Source organism: Anser anser (assembly GCF_964211835.1).
Source record: "Anser anser genome assembly, chromosome: 14".
Classification (NCBI taxonomy): domain Eukaryota; kingdom Metazoa; phylum Chordata; class Aves; order Anseriformes; family Anatidae; genus Anser; species Anser anser.
The window spans coordinates 2,338,476-2,356,766 of record NC_139735.1 but is presented as its reverse complement, the minus strand read 5'-3'; the positions used below and the strand labels follow the sequence as shown (position 1 = coordinate 2,356,766).

At 43.0% G+C, this 18,291-nt stretch overlaps 1 protein-coding gene across 8 annotated transcripts in view; it reads right to left on the bottom strand.

Moving 5' to 3' along the window:
* Window positions 1-1,539: 1,539 nt before the first annotated feature.
* RAPGEF6 (Rap guanine nucleotide exchange factor 6) overlaps window positions 1,540-18,291 on the bottom strand; it is a 125,089-nt gene continuing 108,337 nt past the window's right edge. For 5 of the 8 annotated variants that reach the window (XM_083799224.1, XM_083799226.1, XM_083799225.1 and 2 more), the window contains 5 exons: window positions 17,090-17,203; window positions 13,793-14,018; window positions 11,321-11,832; window positions 7,236-7,547; window positions 1,540-5,639 (listed from right to left, as the gene is read on the bottom strand). In XM_083799224.1, the coding sequence (XP_083655350.1) occupies window positions 5,614-5,639; window positions 7,236-7,547; window positions 11,321-11,832; window positions 13,793-14,018; window positions 17,090-17,203 (1,190 nt within the window). In that variant the 3' untranslated portion in view covers window positions 1,540-5,613. The remainder of the gene's footprint in view (window positions 5,640-7,235; window positions 7,548-11,320; window positions 11,833-13,792; window positions 14,019-17,089; window positions 17,204-18,291) is intronic. The other 3 variants (XM_083799228.1, XM_083799229.1, XM_083799230.1) reach the window with 1 other exon arrangement.

Sequence of the window (18,291 nt, the reverse complement as noted above, 5' to 3'; positions counted from 1 at the left end):
ATGAGCAGTCGTTTGTGCTATGAGCGGGGATTAATCTCTTTTCATATCGACTTTGGAGGGACAATTCTTGGCTTTTCCTTAAGCACATGGTACATGACATTATTGCAAAGTAACAAGCAGCTACTAATTCTTCCCAGTAAAATTGGACTGATACTTGCGCTCCAGCAGAAAACTAGAAAATACATTAGCTGAAGACACTGGGAATGCAACTCGAGTTTCACTCAGCAGCTGTTTGAGGCAGTGGCCGTTATTTCAGGTGATCTGGAGACCTGGAGCAGATGAAAGGCGAAGCTCCATCAAGGCAAGAAGCTACACGCCGCTCCAGCAGGTGCTTGGGATCGGGCAGCTCTAATACAAAGGTCTGGAAAGGGAACAGTGAGGACGGGGTGAGAGACGCAGCGCAGCACGTGCTGTGCGTTGGGCTTGGAAGGAGGCAGGAGAGGGATCAGGCCCCAGGTCGGGATCCCATTTGCTGCCCCACCTCTGCTTCTGCAGCCGTACCTGGTCAAAGCGATTCTAGACAGACAGGCAACAAGACCGCGGCTTGCTTTTTTCTTTCAGAGCTACTAAAAGAAAGAAGAAAAATGCGAAATCAAAATAACTCATTAAACAAGAGCGCTCACTAATGAAACTGCTGCTTCTTAATTTGATTTTACAAAATGAATTGCTCATTCACCGTGGCCGTAATGGCATTAGGCTTTCCAATAAAACCTGAGTGCTACCTGCTGCCTTTGCAGATTTCCCTAAGAGCTTGCTCATGTTCCTGCTGCACCGCCCTGCGGGAAGAGAGCTTCGAGCCGCGCTGCGCCCACGGCTGGAGGACAGAGGGAATAGGATGGGATGGGAGTTACAGGAGGACAGAGCGATGGGATGGGATGGGCATTACAGGAGCACAGTGGGATGGGATGGGATGGGAGTTACAGGGTGAAGGCTCATGGGGCAAGTGGGGAGGAAACCCAGCCCCTGCAGAGGGAGCTGGGCCGGGCACCCCCAGCAGCTCGGGGAGGGAGGAAAAAAAAAAAGAAAAAAAAAAGTATTTTCATCTCTGTGCTTCCAACCCCCCTTCACTGCCCACACCGTTTTATTCTACTCATGTAACTGTTTGCAAGGCGAGCTCTGCAGCCCCATGGGGGTTCTGCAGCAGGCTTTGTGCTGCACCCAGCATTTGGGGCTTGATGGGGCAGCAGCAGCTCTTCTGGGGAAAAGGGGGGGACGTAAGGCCTGGCCCTGTGAGCAGAACCTCTCACCCCAGTGTCCCCAAAATGTCCCCACTGTGGCATCCCACCTGTGCTCCCATGGGACAGGAGGGGACGCTGGCACTGCAGGGTGCACCCCCACGTACAGGGGGTGCGCTTCCAGCCATTGCCCCCATGTACAATTTGAGAAGGGGGAGGCAGAGCCAAAACCTGGGGGCCAGCACTCCCTGGAGGACAAAATCCCGTGGTGGCTGCTCCTCGGCGAGCCCGGGGGCAAGCGATGCTCCCCAGGTGCTTCACGGCTCCGCATCGCCAGCTGCCAAAAAAGACCTGCTGGAAACTATTAATGTATGTAGATTGTTTATTGATTCCAACATATTAATAGATTGGATAATAAACAGTACTTTTAAACATTCTCTTAACCAAAAATATAACAAATATTTACAATCACTCAGTAAAAATACAAAAAGCATACAGAGGCACTGTCTTTCTAAAAGACATAAGTGTAAGAGGTATCAAAAAATAGGAGACAAACATTGCTTGTTACAGAATACTTTACAATCACTGACTTGTGCAGTACAATTGCTATTGGAATATCATTACATCTGTGCAGTTTTGCCAATATGCTCACATATTTAGAATTTAATTAATACCAAGCTAAACTGCATTCCAGGTATATCAAAAATAAAGATAAAACAATAAAAAGCACAACATAAGCAAAGGCGGGATTGGGAATTCAAGGTAGATTGCCCTCTATACAAGCATCCTAAAATATAATGTGTAAAGCTTTTCTAAAGAGAGAGTATCCCTTTTTTCTTCTGTTTTTGCACAGGCAGTGGGAAGCTTATTCTTTAAAAAAAAAAAAATCTGATTTTTTATAAAAATTTAAATGCCAATTTCACGTTTCCACTGTTACCTGCAATCAAGTGACTTGGGAGATGAGAGGCTCAGCCCTCGGGGCAAGCGACCCCCTTGGGGACACCCCAGGCAGTGGGGATCCACTGGGGCCTCACATCCCACCGCCTCCCAGCGCGGCACCGCTCACCTCTGGGCTGCAAATCCCGTGGCCACCGACGAGCCAGACGAGCTGGGAAGCAGCACGCAGCCAGCCCTGAGCCCATCCTGTCCCAAATGTGCAAGCTGCAGAGATGTGCACTGCAAATAAATACCTGCGCATCTCCATCTCACGCTTTGTATCTGTGGGGGATGTCAGCAGCACTCAGGGGCTCAGTTATCTTCATTTCCCCTTTCTGCAACTGGAGAGGCCAATTAAAGTTTTCAAAATTGCTTTGCTCTTTTCGTGATTTGCTTGGAAGATTAAGATTTATACAGCATAATGAAATACTGTATGTTTAAATCACAAATGGCCGAAGTAAGTCTTTCACCCACAAGCCACAAGCAAACAAACAGTAGAAAAGCAAGCAAACGGAGGTCTGGGAGTGGAAGAACGTGACAGTCGGCATTTCAGCTGATCATCAGAAGTCAGAGCAGGGATTAAAGGAAGCTGGCAGAGGCACTAAGCCAGGAGTCTGCGACCCAGAAGACATCACTTGAATAAAGCAGTGTACAACAGGTCCTGACCACGGTCTTACTTCCAATTTAGTTACCAAAAAAAAAAAAAGGGATAATGTCTCTTCAAATCCATACCAGACACACTACATTTGGCTATCGGCCCCGATCAATGTGATCGGTTGATTTTAAAACAAACAAAAAAAATCACAGCAAGGACAAGCAGAAGCAAGCCACACTGTGCAAGTCAGGAGAAGCAGAAGTAGGAGCTCATTTGTCAATAGTTTATGCATGACTTATTTACACGAGCTGTATTGGATATTAGGAAAATATGATTAGCAAGAATTTCGCTCACTTTAAGAACTTCTCAGTGTCCTGAAAAGTCCTGCAGAACAGACTGAGGCTGTTGATGTGCAAACACCAAGGTTCAAGGGGTGATTTATTCACCTGCTCTCGCTGGCTGCCGGAGGCGGCCCCAGCCCCACTCCCACCAAGGACCAGGAGCTCCCCGCAGCGTCGCAGAGAGCACTGCCAGGCTCTCCGGGGAAAGGGAAGCCGCTTGGACCACAGCCCTTTATCCCCTGAACTTTTGTTCAACAGGCTGAAATAAACGGCAGCTCAACATCCGAGGTCATGGAAACCGCATGAGTTAGTTCACCTGGCACACAACGCGTGATTTCGGATGAAACACGAAGCATATTGCGCACTCCACGGAGAAGTTAACAAGCAACTACAGCTTGCAGTGGGATTGCTAGGACTTGGATTTATATCCCACAAAATATCAATTTAACAGTTATATTATCAACGTTATATGTGCTGAAAATAATCACTCTGCCCTGCATTGCTTTGACACTTACATTAATTCTTACTCATTAAGGCCTGTGCAGGTTCATTATATTCATTAAGGCCTCGAAAAAGCAAAATGCATTTTATTATGATACGCCTCAACTAATTCTTAATATCGTTTTCCAACGACTTGCTCCTCAGATGCTTGTGCCAAAAGTTAACACAGCCAACCACTTAGCTGTGAGTTAGGCATCCCTTCCTCAGCGCTGCTGCTCCTGACCGACCGACGTCTCCAGAAGAACAACCCACGGGGGGGCACCTCCAGCCCCGCGGCAATATTCCGTCTGGCACAGTTACGGGCGCAGACGCAGGCGTGGTCATGCACATTCACCTGGTAGTATCAGTCCCAAGTTGCTATGGGGAAAGCACATCAAAGGCTTTGGGTTGTTTTTGGTACTTGTGTCGTTTTCTGAAAATGTTGCATTCACCTTGCACCCCCCTGCACACACACAAAAAAAATCTTAAAGCTCTTCACAACTATGGATATAGAAATAATTTTTGAGGCACTGTAAAAATGACAAACATCTTCTTTCTAGCTTAGGCTGTAAACATCACAACAAAGATTTACAATTAAATGTTTAAATATATATTATTCACACATTCATGTCCAATTTAACACTAGAATGGGGCATCATGTGCTTGAAGAAAGAAAGAAAATGCAGGTATTTCCAGTTTTACCCCTGTGCACTCTGGTTGGCTAAGCAAAATCAAAGATGCAATTTACTCGACCATAGTCAAACTAGAGGACTGCCGTTAATACTGGCGGTATGTAAGTCAAATTTCATCAACATCAGTGCCACCAAGATTTTTACCTAAGTTTTTAAATAATATGTTTTGAGATCATCTCTATACTCCAGATGAACACAACCCATCATAAAAGGCATTATACTCACATCTAAGCACTAAGTCATTTAAGGTTCAGTTTCAGAAATTTTAACGTGACTGGGGGGGGGGGGGAGGAGGAGGATAACCTTTGCACCTAAATCCTCTGCAACTCTGGTAAAAGGCCAGAACACGTGGGATGATCTGAAAACCCACAACAAACAATTCAGTTTTGGATTACAGCAGCACACTTTGTATGCTGAACTCTGCAGGGCAAAACCTGGTTAAAGCTCTTTTGGAAAAGCTTCAAACTCACCTAATAGCTCACTGTGAGCTAAAGCTTCCACATTTCAAAAAGATTATTTAAATAAGGGAGGGGAATGCCAACTATTTCCTTAGTTGGCGGGCAGCTAAAAATTTCCTCCAAATACTTGAAGGGCTGAGGGGTTTTGTTGTGTTCGTTGCAGGCAGGACCAGCAGATGGCAGTGCTTCCATGGCTGACGCACACACTTTGCAAGGCTTTTAGCTATATTTACAATTCGTACATACCCCAAGCCATTCTAAAACCTACGTATTTCTGCACCTGATAATGTCCCGTTTGGTAGGCCTCTAGTTTTGTGTTTATTTTGAGAGCTCAATGGTTTACACTTAACTAATTTACTATCACATTGATTTAATCTCCATATTAGCCAACCAGAGCACTCCCAACACGAAGGAAATTCCCATCAAAAAAATTTAAATTAATAAATTATTTTCAGATACTGCAGTAATGTCCTTCCATTTTGCTGACACTTTGATTTTTTTTTTTAAAGTTCATAAAATAACACTCTCCGATTTATATAATGGTCACGTAGAAAATAATGACAATGGAAAACTACCAAGGATTATATGGTATCATACAGAAGAATGCTTCCAATTTTCAAGTGGCCGTGACAACCAGTCCTCCCCAGCGCACGAAGCCTTGTCCATCTCAGGATACCAACGTCAGTACCCAGGTAGTCAGCACGCTCCTTGAAAATGGTTTGCTGTTTTCACAGGCAGAAATAGTTTTGTAGGCTGTGGTAGACTGAAGGAAGGTAGAGATCTATGACCCGACCAGTTTGATCTTGTCCGTGACAGAGGCAAACACAATGACTGAGGTTAGCAGCAGCAAGGCGTTAGCGTTCGCTAACAGATTCACGTGGTCCTTCTTCCCACGTCCCTCGTGTTCTGAAGTGGTTTACATAGATAGCCCGATGGTTAGACTGCTGATACTTGTTCATCTTCTGCAAAACAAGAAGAAACAGCAAATTATTCCATCGGTCCCCTGCCTTGGATGCAGACAGAACAGAACAGTACCCATTATCTGACTAGAGCGGTTCTGTTAAGACTTCACTGCTTCACCGCGATGCTTTTGCTGTCTTAACAAGTGACCACAACACATTAAGTATCGCCATTTAACAAATCCTCAAGCAGTCTGAGGTATTAGTCATATAATAAATATGTATTACAAAACAGAAAATCCCATATGCTCCAAAAATTATTAGCATGCAACCCCCAATGTCCCCAAAGCTACTGACTTGGGAGAAAAGCCAGTACATTATTTCCCAACATGCAGTGATCACTGTAAAGGCTTTCCAAGTAAAATTAACCAGACACTTTAAAAACAGTAAGAGAAGCGCATCTGAAAGTGCATGGTTAAATTTAGTTTAGAAAAGGTTGGATTACAATGTTTGAAGCAATTACTTCCTCATTTTTACATCAAAAACGTTTAATATCATGACCGAATTGATGCTGGGCAATTTAAAAAGTTTTACCCTAAATATGAATTGCAGTAATAATATATATGTTAAACATTGTTTACATGCTATGAAGGGCCAAGATAGGACTATTTTGCATCAGAAATTGTTTTAATCTAGATTCCACGTTCATTTTGAGTCAGACAGGTTGAAAGAAACGACCGCAACATCCTAATAAAAAATTAGTTCATTAGAAAGGGTGCAGAGAGATCACATCAGTAAGTATTAAAAGTAAATCAGCAGATAAACAATTAGGTTTAGCAGATAAACAATTTTGACAAGAGCAGTCTTAAAAATCTCTTGCATTTAGATCACAAGATATACGCTGTGCTTGGCAGCATCAGCTCTTGCTTCAAACAAGATTGGGGAGACTTCAACCAGAAGAGACACTGGCAGGCCAAGGTGGGCTATAGTCAGGGTTTATTAAATACACTTTTCAGAAAAAAAAATTACTGCTATTTTCTTCAATGATTTTAAACTCATTCTCCAGAAATTGCTGTTGAGGATTAATGCAGCTAAGTGCCAGCATGTTAGAATACAAAGGTGAGACAAGTTGAGAATCGTACAGAACACAATCAAATCTGAATTGCAAAGAATCGATTTGGGTCGCCATCCCAGTGCCATCCTAAAGCAGTGGGACATCAATTATTTAACCTAGGCAGGTTGGAGCTTGCCTGCATGCAATTTATAGCCTGACAGTGTCCCTTAAATTCATCACCACCACTAAAAGAAACACATTTTAAAGCAAAAAGAGCATCTACATGTTCTTAAGCATCTCATTTGGATTTGGGAGGTCTCATATATATCAATTAAGTGTTTGGTGTTTTGGTGTCAAGATGTTTTTTCTAAATGGAAGATTTTTTTTTAAACATGTGTGTATATACACACAGATATATATATACCCACCGCATACATGCGTGCGTGTATATACACACATACAAACATATTTGTATATTCAGAGATCAATAAAGATTCAGTCTCAAAGAACAGCTAAGAGAAAGCCCAGAACATCATCGTGAGGTACACACAGACCAGATTTACACGGCGCTTCACTTAACATCTACCGAGCCAGGTTTCACCTACCATCCTCTTCACTATCTGCGTCAGTCATATCTGCTAGTTTAGGGTTGGACGGCTGCCGACTATGCCACTGAGGCATCTTCGATGAAATACAGGCCACCGCTTCGCTACTGAGAGATGCTGATGAAAGTCTAGAGAGGTCACTGGGCAGCATCTTTGACCTCTGCACTGCCACACTATAGTCGGGAGGTTTTAGGTGTGGGTGGTGGGGCGATCCTTCCTTTATGTCCGCTAAAGAAATCCCCATATATCCCGGAGGGGTGGGCGGAGGCTCCCTATACCTATCGTCCTTCTTAGGTGAGGTGACACAGTACACTGGCACGAGAAATAAGCAATGGAAATGTTAAAGGAGAAAACAAAGCAAACAAAACATTAAAAAATCATGAAATGTTACAATGGCAAAACAGAAACTGATAACAAAACGCAAATGCAGAAACACTAGTTATAACGACAGCAGCAGATATTTATGCTTTCATTTACGCTTTGTACTTATTTCGAGAGAAGTCAGAACAGAGCCAGGGAGCTCCTCAGGCAGGACGCCAGCGGAGCAGAGCAGGGCTGTAACCACCTCTGCACGCAGCCTGTAGTTACCGCGCTCCTCGTGCTCCCTGCTCCCGCGGCACCGCTCCTCCACAGGGTGCTGAAGAGCTTTAAGGTGTGAAGGGAGAGCCAGCCCGGCAATACTACAGTCTGCTCTAACCCTTTTACATGCCGGTAAACTGAAACATATGAAATTAAGGCAACTAGCCCAAAGTTATTTTGCACAGCGTGCTAATAGCTGGCAGTGAGGACTGCAGGTTGACTTCGACCAAAAGCCAGCTCAGCGGCTTAACAGAAATTCATTATAATAAAATATCAGTGTATTCACGGATGAGTAATAAGACATTAAGCTATCAAATCAGCTGTGCTATAGGAAAAAAAAACTAGTATCACGTGAAACTCCTCCTATGAGGCAAACTGTATATAGAGTCTGCATTCATTAGTTTGAATTTTGTAGTAGTAAATAATGGCTTATCATATACATACTTTAAATTATTTTAACCTATATCTTAATTTATGTTCTCTGTTTACAAGTGATGAATAACCAGGAATAGTCATGGAAACAAAAGCCTTTGGAAAGGCTCCGTTACACCTTTTGCAGTCAAACAGACTACCAACAATAGTATTTAACTGTAATGTCCAGCCCACATAATTCATCTTCCACCTTCCTTCCCCATTCACCGCTCGTTCAGCTCCCACTGGCTCTCAAACAAAAACTTAACTTAGTAAATTACCTCCCCTCCCACCCACCCCCAGTTCAGGGGCTCATATGCATGTTAAATTGGGCTTTTTCCATGTGCGTGTTGCAACAGGATAGTTTCAAAGGTAGGATAATTTAAAAATCTGTTACTTCAGTGCATTTGCATTCTTCTTATGGATACATTTAAATCAGCTCGCTTTCTTTACGGTTTCAATTATTTCACCAACTGTAATATTTTCTTATCTTACAACAAAGTGAAAGAATGAAAATAAAGCTGTACTTTGTGCTGGGGATATGTGAGATTTCCGGGTGTTAGTAACAGGAATGAGTTGGTTTATACCTGATGGCTTTTACCTTCATGCTTGGATTATAGTAAAATAAACAAAACTGAATTCATGTAGTATGAGGTTTAACAAATACACGCGGGTAGAGGCAGAGATTTATACTACTGATTTACAGGAACCATTTTCAGGTAACTAGCACTTAACTGGGTCCCTATGAAATAAATGGGAGGTGAAGGAGGCTTTGCTCTCCCTGGAGGGATGGGGAGTGGCTGGCCCTCCTGGCAAGCCCCCCTTTGGCCTTGAAGTAGTACTGATGGGTGGGTATATTCTCCTTCAAAGGAGAAAGCTACATCTGTTTCCTAAGTTGGAATAATGTGCACTTTTGCAAAGCTCTATATGATAATATTTTACAAATGTTGTCAAAAGAAAACATTCTAATAGCACTTAACGTCCACAGCACTAAGTGTCCGTAGTTTCTGTCACCCACCCACAGCTCCTGGGGATTACAAAGCCCCTCCACACGGAGTTGCATTGCTGGCTGCAGGTCCTCTTCCTGCAACTCCTTAATCCTCTCCTGTTCCCATTAAAATATTCCCTCCTTTAAAAAAAAAAATCTTGAGTCTTTCATCTTTAAACAAAACAGACTCTCAAACATTCTCCTGCTGCCTGTACGCTCCCAGAAATACAAAAAAATTTCCTTCTCCATGTGTGGTATCACCAGGTGAAACACTGGAGTGCAGAATGCAATCAGCTGAAGCTTAGATCATTACTTGGGAAATCTGTTACAACATTAGGAACTGCTAAGAAAAATCATTTAATAATTACAACTAAACTTAAGCGATTAGAACAATAATGTTACAGTCCATGTTCCTCATCTTTTAAGCAGAACCTACTAGAGATGCAAAACTAAGTATATCATGGACCCCCTTCAAAGCAGCTGATCACCTTCTCAGATAATTCACTTTATAAAGAAACATCACCATTCCACGCTTTCTTGCTGGTAAAGCAAAGGTTGCAGCGAGACACGCTGGGTGCTGCACAACGTAGAGGTGTGCACGCAGTCAGCACGCTGGCTGTTCTGCCAAGACCACATTCTGGCAGCAGTGTGTGGGCAGTGGCTTTCCAGCTCCATTTCAAAGGTTTCAGGCAAGAACGTTATGTGCCAATTCTTTTGGGGGACTATCCAACACCAGCTCTCATTAAGCAAATGAACTGAAGATTCTTGTTTTGTTTACAATATTCTGAATGCATGCAGTCATTACAGACTCTAGTAACAAGCTGTCTGTACAGAATAAGCAAATGGTGAAATAAAGCAAAAATATCTTTGGCATATTGTATGATGATGCATAGCTATCAGATTAGCATTTGCAAACCAGAAATCATATCCACCTGTATCAGCTCTCTGTTTAAGTAGGCATATGCATGCTCTACTGGAGCACACGGCTGAGAGTTTCTTACCAGCGTGCTATGACTGCATCAAGGAGACGAGCTATACGGTGCAATATACAGAGTTAAAACCAAGAGAAACAGCTGTGAGCAAAGACAGCATGTCCTGAATAGCTGACATGCCATGCCCTAAGACAGCTCAACAGCTCACGAGCAGTTCTGAAAGGCGACGAGCAAAGTCCATGCACAGGAGAAAGCTCAGGGCCAGCCTGCTGCAAGGCTCCACCACGCTGCCTTTCTTCTGCAAAGCAAGGAGGAGGAATGCAATCCAAGACCTCCACCCTGTGTGCAATGTTTGTTCAGACAATTACCTTTGATAACATAAACCCTCTAGCAATCTAGGCAGTAATTAAATTGCATTTCAGCTGCACTCTTGGCTTAGAGTTTAGAGAGCTTTGCACTCCATGCTTTATCTTGTTCGTAACCCAGTTCCCTCTGTTTCGGCAGTTTGGCTGCTAAACTCACTAGGACAGTGGAAGAACATCTTGCTTGGTGAAACTGCACATCTTTGAAAAGACATTTTGTAAGTTTTTCTCATATTGTATGAAGCCAAACTGCAGCTGTGTACCCAAATAAATGGCAGTTTAACATAGCAAGGATGGGAAGTGACTCTGCTTTTCCCTTGAGCCTCCGGGGACAGAAGTCCTGTGGACGAAACGTGCCCCAGCTCCAGAGGTGGAGGTGCTTTGTACCACTCAGCAATCACACTCTTCTCTCTTAGGATCATGGAAAGTCTGTATTGTAAGGACTCTTCAAGGAGCTGTGCTCATTGCTCTTTACCAGAGAAAAGTCTACAGTGACGAGGGCTTCCAAAAACACCCAAAAAAATAAAAGGTCTTACTACAGGGAGGAACTGCCTGACATTTTCACAAGGACAGTTCTCCTGCAGACCTATAAAGTGACTGGGAAGTGTGCTGTTTTATTATTTCAATTTTCCTAATGCAAGAGAAGGTGGTTTGAAAACACACTCTCTGAGTAGCGTTCTGATTAAAACCACATGTAAAGCTGAATTTAACATGCAATCCAGCCCCCAGATCTGCTGATGTCATTTCTTAACAACTTAATATCAAAATGCAAAACAGATGTAGAAGCTTCCACAAGCCGTTGGCTTGGCTTACCTATCAGGCCTTTTTCTGTACTCGAAGTAACAGTTTTGTAAGTTGTGTCAGTGCCTGGTTTAGAGTCCAAAACCTCCGTCTGCTCTGACGTAGAGTTCTCCAGCCCCCTGCGCTTAATCGTCCCATAGTTTGTCTCATACGTGTCCGACAGAGAGCTCGAGGAGGCCCAGCTCTGCCGAGACTGATCGAGCTCCACGCTGGCTTTCGACTGCCTGTTGTTTTTGGAAAAGGCTTCGGAATATAAATAAGCCTCCTCTGAGTAACAGTTTGTGGGATCAACTTCAGCTATAGGTCCGTCCAGCTGGGTGTGGCGGTAGGAATTGAGGAGATCCCAGCTCTTCTGGTTTGGGATATTCTGGAAGTTGTCATGCGAGCTACTTGAGCATGAAGTCCAGCTTCCCCGGCCACTGTCTGCTGCCTCTACTGTGATGTGGTCGTGGGAGATCTCCTCGTTGCTCATGGACGAGGTGAAGGCCATCCCTCTGATCAGAGCGGGCCTTGTGATTGACCAGCTGCAGTTGGAAACAACAGGAATCAGAAACTCATCAGTATTTAAAACAACAGTGGTGTATGCAGACAATTACCTGGTTTTAGAGGCAACTGATCTCTGGTTTTAAAACCAGTATGCAGCAAGGCCAGGACACATGCAAGCCCAGCACAGAGATGCTGTTGTTCCTGGCTTGTTGGTGCGTGCTGCAGGAGGGCAGCTCCTCTTTGGAAGAAGGAGCAAGTCTGCAGCAAGCACTAAGAGGCTTGACCGCGGACTCCTAAAAGCCTGGTCCATAGCAGCTTTCCTCTATCAACTACAGCAAGACAGCACTTGATAGAAAGCAGAGGTGTAATTACGTCTTGGTTCCACACCAGTACTTTTTCTCTGTACTTGTAAAACAAAAAAAAAAATAATATACTTGTGTTCAGAATAAAAAAAACGCCTTTGGTCAAAGCAAGTCAGAGTGAGGTAGTTATATTTCAGTAGCATTTGGAAATACTGGGCATAAGTGACTTGTGGAAGGGATCTGGAGTGGCAGAAATTCTGAAACCTCAAAAACTAAATTTCTTGTTAAAAAAAATGCCTGTTTGAAGCTCCAGTCATTGTCAATACATAATTAAGAAAAAATAAATAAAGCCAGGGTTGCACGAGTTCAGAAAACAAGAAGTTACAAGCGCTAGGCATTATTCAAGTCTCTTAACTATTTCAGGTTACGTTAACAAACGCATGGAAAGCACAACATGAAAATTCAACACTTTCCCATTTATTGACACACTGGGAGACAGAGGAACATTTCTCAGATATGTGCAAACAACTTTTTTTTTCCCCCTTGCTTTTCTATTTTTTAAATTCTAGCATAAAATCTGGTTTCTTACCTCCACAACCCCTTGAAACTAAGGCACAGAAGAGCAACCACAAACCTTGAACAATCTGCCTTTGATTTGCAAACAGAACACAGTTTATAGAGCAGCAACGTCCCTGGCGTTGCGCTTCAGTTCTGAAGGCGGCTTTGCACATCCAGAAGGCAAGGTGCCAGTGACCCAGTGCAAGGGGCATTTCGCTCAGCACACTGAGCTCTGCCTACACTCAGCATCTGTTATGCCTTGTAGAAAAGGGAATTACTTTAGGTTATGAAGCACACCTTTTAATGCCCATTTTAGCACAATGGGATAAAGCATAACAATTTCTTAAAGGCTGTATCGCCCTGGCAAAGCATACACCAAGTTCTTTTTACAGGGGAGAGAACTCTGCACAATACTGGTGTATTAAAATCAATTATACAGAAACAACACACAGCTCCTCATAGTGTTCGGTCATAAAAGGATTAGATTGCTTTTAAAATGACCTGTAAAGACTAGAAATGTAAGGAGAATCTCTCATTGACTTGAAGCTGCAACATCTGAGGACAGAACACGCCATCCCAAGGAGATTCCCACATATTAAATTCTGTGGATCAAGGCTTAAAATGTAGTAAAACAAAACCAAAAAGCTTCAGTTTTAAGGGGCACCTCAGGATGCGTTCTCATTGCACTAAGGTAACAAGACCACATGTGCAAACTCTCAGGAAGACAGCGGCAGCAAGCTTCCACTCTGCCTAGGCAAAGAATAATAATAAAAAATCTTTAAAAATCATATTAGAGTACGTTAAGTGACTGGTACTGCTGACTGAGATACTGTTGGTATCCTGTTCTTGTTCTGCTCTCTCAGTACCTCACAGCGAGTGATTTGTTAGACGTCATACTAACTTTTAATACATTTGCAGCCTCCTGCAGGAGACATCCATCTGAACCCCAGTGATGCGAGCAAGCTGTTGTTTATCCACGTAATACCGTACGTTTCATGGGAAAACGTGCACTTCCCATACAGAGCAGCCAACGCTCCAGCTTCTAACAGCTTAGAGTTTGTAACTGCGCCCTGCCAAGAACAACTTTCCCCTCTCTTACGCCACAGGACCATGTCCAGCCCGACGCAGCTCGTCTCACCCGGGGCAGGGCTGGCCGTAGTCCGTCAGCGGCTGCGGGTGCTCCTTCCTGTCCGCCCCCGCGGGGTCCACCACCGTCAGCGACTGGGACAGGCCCCTCTCGTCCTGCAGCGCTGCCGACATCGAGTCCACCGAGCAGTTGCTCACGATGCTGGATCGGGACGAAATCTCGCTGTGACTGGAGTCCGAGAAGTTATCGGATTTCGTGGAAGGTATGAGGGCGTAGCCTACGGGAGAGGAGAAGAAAACGTCTCGGTCAAAGAGTTCACTGGGTATGTCAATGGAGCATTAACACACGTATCATGGATACTTAAAGAAAATAACACCAAATCCTACTTGCATACAATCAGTCCAGTGAAGTTTTTATAGTACTAAAGCTTTTAGCATCTGCCAGCATCTAGCACTGCAATTTATTAATGCAAGCCGAGTGCCCCCCGTAACCTAGCTGCAACTCCACAGCCATCCAGACCATATGGTTAAACCAACGTCAACAGGATCAGCATTTGCAGCACGCACAGTGGGTGGATAGATCAGATCTTTCCAATCGTACAAGTACTCAGTCCCCTACTATAAAAGCCATGCATTCCCACAGTTTCCTCTGGCCTACTGTCATGAGAGACTCAAAAAAGGCTTTTGGCAGAGGCTGAGGAGATGCTGACTGAGGTAAAAGTGAGCTATTAGCACTCACGGATAAGCCATATGGTCCATTTCAGTTTTATTATCTGTTCCAGAATTAACAGATCAGGAAGCAAAAGTGGGAAACAACTTTGGCAGGAGCCGGACCAGACACCAGCACTCCTCACGCAGAAGGGAAACAGCTGAAGACCTCACCAGTTTCAGAGCAAAACATACCACGCTTTTTTTCTGCTTGGCTTTGCCCTCAAGTAACTTGTTTCAAATACAAATGATGTGTATAGCCCCATACATCCAAAACCTTCCACTAGTACTAGTAGTAGACATAAAAAATGCTGCTTTATTAGGGTCTTCCATGGGCTCTGGTTACACGTATCCTGTATACTCCTCCGCTGGCACAACTAAGGTGACTCAGCTTGGGATACCTGTCCCTAGACCGTTATTAGAAAAAGCATTCAGTATGGACAACTTGATTAAATCTTGTGATGACCTCAGAGAATGAGGGATAGAACTGAAATGCCCTGAATTTGGCAAAGTGCATCTGTGCTGGTCTGAGGGCAACCACACTGAGGGCCTTCATGTTTAGGGACTGACCCCGCTCCGGTGGGAAGGGGCTCGCAACTCAGGAAATGAGGCATTATGTTGTTTCATCTCTCTTCTACACCCCAAAATTTCAGATGCTCAGATTTCAAGACTGTTGGAGCATTTATTTATTTGGATAAGTCCATCTTATGGGCAGAGTGAAGCTCGTCCTGCTGTACCGTCAGGCAACGAATTCAGGAGGTGTCTGGTAAAGTCATTTGCTTTGCCCTTTTTTTTTTTTTTTTTTTTTTAAATATTTTGCCTCACATAACTCTGTCCCACAGCTGTGGGTTGTTCCCATTTGTTTGACGGCAACAGGTCCTGGATTAATACCTGTTTTGTTGTGTTGTTTTTTTGTTATTTTGTTTTGTTGTCTGTTGGTTGTTTTTGTTTGTATTTAAATATTTTTTCTCTATAGCAAATCCACTGCATGTCGAGTTATACATCCCTGCCTTATCCTGCCTTCACTGAGAAGCAGACTACGATACGCCTTACATTACGTGCATGAAATTACAAAGTTAGAACCTTTATTTGAAAATACTGCACCAACACTGCTTCATGTATAGTTAAATGAATGTATGTAAACTAATCAAAACATTGCCTGCCGTCTTTACAGGAGACCGTATCAATACACAGTTGACATAGTCCTCAGATTAGGATTTTTTTTTTTTTTTTTTAAACACAATTTCCTGGCAATTGCTCAATTTTTCACTTCATTTTTACCTGCCTGTGCCTTTGAGCTGGACTGTCATATATTCACATCAATTGGGTGAAAATGTGATCAGGCAATTGAAAACCATGCCAGTGGTTCACACAACTTAATACAGAAGACCGATGCCATCAAGTCCACAAAAAAAAACAACAAAGATCGTATAACACGGCATCTAGAGCCACTGGCATACATGCCACTCAGCATACAGCTCATAGTTTGAGAGATTTCACAGTTTAAGCTTGCTTATTGCTGTACGATTTTAAGAGCTATACGAGAATTAAATATCATCAATATTATCAAACAAGAGAACTGACAAACTTATGAATAACAAATTTAAGACTAGTGTTTTTAATATCAAATTTTAGTTTCCTTTCCTTTGATAATAATACCTCATATTCTTTATTTTGCTCTCTAAAATTAACACCACTGTACTACAGTCAAGAAACGTTCTCACTGTGTCCCTTTTAAGACACTATTCTTCAAGTACCTCAAAGATCTGTAGAACGAAAGGTCTCCTCTTTGTTAAACAGATGAGCACTATCTGAAAGCTGAGTCATTAAATGACGGCACACATACATAAACAGGCTAAATGCAAATCTTTGCCAGGCTAGAAAGCTTAGCAGAATAAGATGTGGCCAATGCAAATACACACAAACCCCACCAACGCTGGAAGTGATCATCTGTTTTACATAGTACAAAGCACTACTTCGAGTCAAATGTAAAGAACATTATAGAACTTTCTGTTTCACTGGCATTTGCAAAACAGTAAGCAACAGAACTCACTGTACCTGTCCCTTGATTTTCTAAACTTCACATTATTTCCTTCGCTACACTGTAGGGTGTAGTAGTTATACTGACACAAATATCTTCTATTTTTGAAAAGGTGAATGGAAGTACATTAAAAAGATGAAACATATTTTAACGAGCCTGTATGCAACTGCATAATGCTAACATAACTTAGGTTACATGAGTGTATCTGATATGAAATGGACATCATAGTCTTTCTTCTAAAAATACATCAGACAGTCTTCCTCCTCCTTCTAGGCCTCATCTGTAGACAGTCACATGTCAGTAGATTGCTGTTGCTATAGATACTTGCTGTGTTCAGAGCATCACTGTCTCTGTCCTTTTGGTTTTTGCTGCTTTCTGAGGCTTGACTGTGCTCTGTTTCCCTTTTTGCAGTAAAAGCTGTTCTTTCCCTGGAGAAGCTTCTTTCCCTAAGTCTTCCAAACAGCAGTCCCTTCTCTCTCCTGCGCTCACGCTCGGCTTCTGCCTTTTCACTCTCATCCTTTCTTTCTCCCTTTTCACTTATGTCAGAACTGCCTCTTGCTTTGACAATCATCTGAATTTTCTTTTGTAAGTAAGCCCCACCTATTCCGTAGCTGCGCTGTCCGCTGTTCTTGTTGCTGGTTTCACTGGCGAGGGATGAGGAAGACCCAGAGAGATTCATCTGACTGCAGTTATCCGACCTCTGGATGTTACCAACTACAATGAAGTGCACACAGACAGATCTCGGTAAGTAACAGCAAAAGCAATGTGTTGATTTAAAAAATAATTCTTCAGTCTTATTTGCACATGACTTGGGTACAACTTAAAAGAAAATTAAATCTCAGATTTAGTGAAATGTGTTCATGCCTAAAATTATGTCTTCCAGCTGTCTGTGAAGCACCTAATTTTAGTTCAATAAGCTGTTAACACCACACACACAACAGGATACGGATTACCTTAATCAAATTAATTCAGTGCTAAAAATAGGCGAAAAGCAAGTTGAATTAATGAAATAATCCCCAGAGAAATAAAACGTTATTTACAAAGAAACTCAGCAAAAATAACATGTTTATCAGAGAAATACAAGAGAAGTGTAATCTCAGTGGAACTAGGTTTGGCAGTGGAACTAGGTTTGGCAGTCCAAGGAGTTAAGGCTCTTGTACATACGCCGTGTTTAAGTAAAACAAGTGACATTCTCTAACAGAAACAGATCTTGTGACAGCCGAAGTGGATGGGCCAGCACGATCTCACACTGCAACAGGTGAGAAGATGCAGCAAGTCACCATGCCATGCCATGCCAACCCAGTGGCTCTGGGCTGTCAGTGAGTCAAAAGCAGCGCAGCAGGGATGGAGAAATGCCTTACACTGTTCAACACTGACCACACTGGCTGACTAGAAAGTGGTGTTAAGAGATTTCAAATGAATTCCCATCCAAGCTTGACTAACGATGAAGTGATGCAGGTCTTTTAAGATGAAGATATCAGAAAAAGGGGATTCTTGGGGCATCATGATAGACAGGGATATATACAAAGCCCTGTGCACAAGAACATAAATATGAATAACAACTCTGGGATTTGGACGAATGCACTTCTTTCGCAGCTATCAAAACCATCTGTTGTGGAGAACTACAACGGTATTTTATCGCCAGCTCCATCTAATCACCCGATAATCCAGCTACCTTAAGCAAAAATGTAAGATGTTACAACCATTGCAGTTTGCATGCAACCTCGTTGTCTTCAGGAAATCCCCAGGTCTGTGAATCATGTTCACCTAAGTGGTCACCTAGATCTGGACTGATACACTGG